This window comes from Thalassophryne amazonica, chromosome 9, assembly GCF_902500255.1.
Source record: "Thalassophryne amazonica chromosome 9, fThaAma1.1, whole genome shotgun sequence".
NCBI lineage: Eukaryota > Metazoa > Chordata > Actinopteri > Batrachoidiformes > Batrachoididae > Thalassophryne > Thalassophryne amazonica.
Window position 1 is genome coordinate 13,847,045 of NC_047111.1, and position 4,679 is coordinate 13,851,723.

General features: G+C 42.0%; 1 protein-coding gene across 1 annotated transcript; it reads left to right on the plus strand.

Annotated features, from left to right (window-relative positions):
* The first annotated feature begins 3,360 nt into the window (after positions 1–3,360).
* LOC117517517 (olfactory receptor 4Q2-like) lies at positions 3,361–4,314 on the plus strand. The gene has a single exon (XM_034178555.1). It carries the CDS (start codon positions 3,361–3,363, stop codon positions 4,312–4,314), a length of 954 nt encoding a protein of 317 aa, XP_034034446.1.
* Positions 4,315–4,679: the final 365 nt, after the last annotated feature.

Here is a 4,679-nt window from a genome sequence, read left to right on the forward strand (position 1 = left end):
CAGGTAACACACGACAACAGTGCTAAAAAATAAAATAAAAATCCACTGAACAGGCTGTGGAGCAGCACAGGTAACACATGACAACAGTGCTAAAAAATAAAATAAAAATCCACTGAACAGGCTGTGGAGCAGCACAGGTAACACATGACAACAGTGCTAAAAAATAAAATAAAAATCCACTGAACAGGCTGTGGAGCAGCACAGGTAACACACGACAACAGTGCTAAAAAATAAAATAAAAATCCACTGGACAGGCTGTGGAGCAGCACAGGTAACACACGACAACAGTGCTAAAATAAAATAAAAATCCACTAGGCAAGCTGTGGAGCAGCACGACAACAGTGCTAAAAAATAAAACAAAAATAAAAACGAAAGCGTTAGCAAGCTAGTTAGCCTGCCAACGCTGATGAAGGCCAGCTGATAAAAGAGCTCCGTCGCGATGCTTCGACCGTTAGAGGTCTTCCTTAGGCGTTGGAGCACGGTGAAAAAGTAAAAAAAAGTAAAAAAGTAAAAAAGTCTTGAAAAAGACTGTTAATTCAAAGAACTCAAACAGCTCAGTTCAAACAGCTAACAGATACAGCAGAACACCGCTGTGCTCCGGAACCGTGTTTGTGTGAGCTCCCTCCCGGTCCAAGACATATTCAGTAACTTGGAAATGTACATGTATCCATCCCCTGACTTGTGTGAAGAAAACTGGCAATAAAACTGATTATTTACAGGTACCAAAGGGTATTAAAGGGTTCCATTACTTATGCAACCCATCATCTTGGCTTTTTATTTTTAATTAATTTATATCAAGTTGTAGAGATTTGCTTCCAGCTTGAGTGTAAGGAAGATAATTTTCTTTTTTATTTTTGTTGTTTTTTTTTGTATATGAAAAAGCATAAAGAAATTAAAATGTGTGAAATACCAAGTGTTCCAGTATTTTTGGAGGGAACTGTAGACCTTTGTTTGATACCCATCTGTGGTCTTGGAAAACACACTCCTGCATCATCCCAGTCCATCTGGATGGAATCGAGCAGTGACCTTGCTTGGTGGTGTAACCTGGTGTTTTGTCCTAGTGTCTTGTCCAGGGAGAATCATCAAGTGTCACCTGATTCAAGTTACTGAATCCAGAGATACACACAGACACTGACATGAAAGCACAATTCTAATCCAATTACATTCTTCCGCAAATCTAATTGGTTAATCGTGTGAGATTTCAGACCATAAAATATCACAATGATGGTGGTGAAATGTTCAACCGTTTCACATTTGATGAATTACTCAACGCCCTGACCGCGTTACTATGCAGGTGTCAGTAATAGTGCTGTCACCTGAGAACTGTTGTGTGTTGGACTTTCAGCTGAAGCAGATAATGAGATGGCGTTCTGCATTTAAGCCATGTGTGATTCAAGCAGAATTGCCGGGAACTCGACCTTGTGATGTTCGTTTGTGAGACGCTGAGGACCGCACCTGGGTTTGACACATCGTGCCTGTGAAGGAGGACGGATGAGGGACACATGCTGTCAGCACACATCAGAGGTGATTGATTGTCTGAATAAGTGTTAATAGTAATTTGGTATTTTGTTGCGCAGTATATTTGAACATTGATGAGAGTTGTGCAGCTTGCTTCTCACTGCTGTGGCGTGCGGACTGATGATCCTCCACCTGTTGTGAGAAGCTGCTCATTTACATAGAGCTTAGCTTCAGACCTGGATGTGTTGCTGATAGTGTGTGCCTTTGAAGGATATTAGTTGTAGCTGCTGACTTACCTCACCTTTTCTATCCTTCGCAGAGTCGGTTTGTCGTGTCCACCTGGGGGGTGTTTGGCGGTGAACGTGGGTCCAGAAGCGCCGGGCTTCGATCCTTTTTGGCGCTGGAGAGTGCGCCGTCCTTCACTCCGCCAGACAGACGCATTTTACGTTTGTACACTTTGTATTGCACAGAAGGGGGAAAATAAATTGTTTTGTTATTGGAACCGCTTTCTGGTTGTTTTGGCGCTGGGTTCCGTCAGACGCAGGTCCGCTCCTCAACCCGCGTCGACTCATAACAAGAACGAGAGAAACGGGTGGAGGTGACGATGTCGAAATGCATGGATTTAATGGATTTAATGCACGTCAGAGCTCAGAGGTATGGAGAGACATTCATGACAAAATGTCTGAAAGCAAAAGTGTTGACAAAAACTACATATTGTATTTATTTTTATTTATGTCCAGAGATCAAGCATCCAGTGACCAATTTGTATTGTTGACATAGAAAACCTGTAAAGCCTACTTTTAGTACACATAAAATTCACAAGAGGAATTGATAAAGGAATCGATAAGGAATTGGATCGATAAGTAGAATCGATAATGGTATCATATCGATAAAATATTATTAATACTCATCCCTTCTCCTGACAATGTTGGGGCGTGTTAAAGTCCAATTCTGCTGACATAGGATGAGAGGGGCAGAGCCTACCCCCCAGCATTGGACAGGGACCAATTGTTGGAGAGTTTTTTCTTCACCACTGTTATCTACTTGCTTGCTTGGGGGAGCTGGTAAGGTTAGATGTTACCCTTGTGAAGGGCTTTGGGGTGACTCATGTTGTGATTTAGTGCTATATAAATAAACTGAATTGAACTGGTGGCGGAGGGGCAGAGGATGGCATGATGCAAGTCAACAATCAGGGCATCAAACAGGAACCAAATGGAGAAAGTGACGAGTAGGAGGAGGCAGACGTGTTGCCAGCAACTCCAGTGACCAACAGAAGGTGGTGGAGCAGAAAAGGCCCAACCTAGGCCATCAACAGATGCCAACCAGGTGTGGCAGGGTGGAGGAGGCAAGGTTCTGGACATTGACTGCACGCAGCAGAGAGTTGAGTCAGTACTGACAATCTTAAATGTCTTTGGCATTTCATATTGGTTGTGGTTGATGACTAAATTGAAGACCAGCTACTTTTGATTAGCAGATATGAATGACACTTTGAAACCTTGAAAATTCAACCTTCTTGGTCAAACTTGCACTACACTATATTTTCCAAAATCCAGACAAACCTTAGTGCCTCTGTTGAATGTTGGATCTAGACAATTAAGTCTGTTGGCTGTTTGCTGCTGGTTAATGCTGGCAACCAGCTGACAGTTGCCATGATGTCACAATCATTTTGTTGTGTTACATCATCTGTGGTAACAATACACGCATCCCCTGATAGTAAATGTGCATCTATAATACGGTGATCTTCATTTGAACAAATGTAGAAAGACAAAGAGATGACTGAACTCACTCATTGCAGATATTTCTGAACAGTATTTAAAAAAAACCCTCTAAAGATAAATGAACACATTGATATTGGATGTCTGTGGTGCCAGACCTTTACATCACCATTTATCTTATTTCAGCATGATGGAAAACTACACCTACAACAGTTTGATGCTACAGATGGAGAGACTAAATATCTCTGAGGATTACGTTCATGCCGTCTTTGTCGTCGTCTTTTTCACCTACATGTTTATTATGGTGGCAAACGCAGGCATCACACTTCTGATTTTTATCAATAAGAACCTTCACCAGCCCATGTTTCTGCTTTACTGTAACCTGTCACTTAACGACATCCTGGGAAATTGTGTCATGATACCACGTTTACTTTCCAATATGTTGATGTCTGAACGTATCATTAATTATAATGAGTGTGTCGTCCAGGCTTTTTTTTCGCACTTATATGGAACTGCTGCTCACACTGTGCTCATGATTATGGCTTTTGACAGATACGTGGCCATCTGTAATCCTCTTCACTACACCACCATCATGACCAGTAAGATGGTGTGGAAGCTGTCGCTCTCTGCCTGGGGAGTGGGTTTTGTTCTGGTCGGGATTCTGATCGGTCTGTCCGTCCGACTCAACAGATGCAGGACTCTGATCACAAATCTTTACTGTGACAACGCCTCACTGTTCAAACTATCCTGTGACAGCGTCTTAATCAATAATGTCTACGGTCTCACATTCACTGTGGTCTTACTTACATCTTCTATCAGCAGCATCGTTCTCACGTACACTAAGATTACAGTCATCTGTCTGACCAGTAAGAACAAATCTCTGAACAAGAAGGCCTTAAAGACCTGCAGCACTCATCTCACCGTCTATCTGATCATGTTTATTTGTGGAATGATGATCATTGTCCTGCATCGCTTCCCACAGTTCTCTTATCACAGGAAAGTCTGTGCCATTTTGTTTCATATTGTCCCGGGAATTCTCAACCCCATCATTTATGGAACACAATCTGCAGAAATCCTTAAAGCCTTGTCAAAATTATTGCGAATTTCACAAAAAAATAGACTTTGTGATGATGTCAAGTAAAAATCACAGAATTAATTCAAAGTCATATTTGCAATGTTTTGCGAGTGATTTACTCTGAATATGTGTGTAAATGACAGTGTGTGGTAATGTGATGCAGACAGGTGTGTAGCACAAGCCCATTGCTGCCATGGAAATCCCCCCCACCTTAAACTGATCATTTCAAATGTACATTCCTGTGGTGGAGATGCTTTTCACGATGAGGGTACTGACTCTGTTTTAATGTATTTCCTTCACATAACTGAGAGGATGTGACCCAGAATGAGAATCCTATATATTTGTGTAGATTTTAATTGTAAGTGGAGCTTTCTGCGGTGCTGAGTTGCTGTTTCAGCCCCTGTGAGCAGCACTGGACAGACACAGCACGC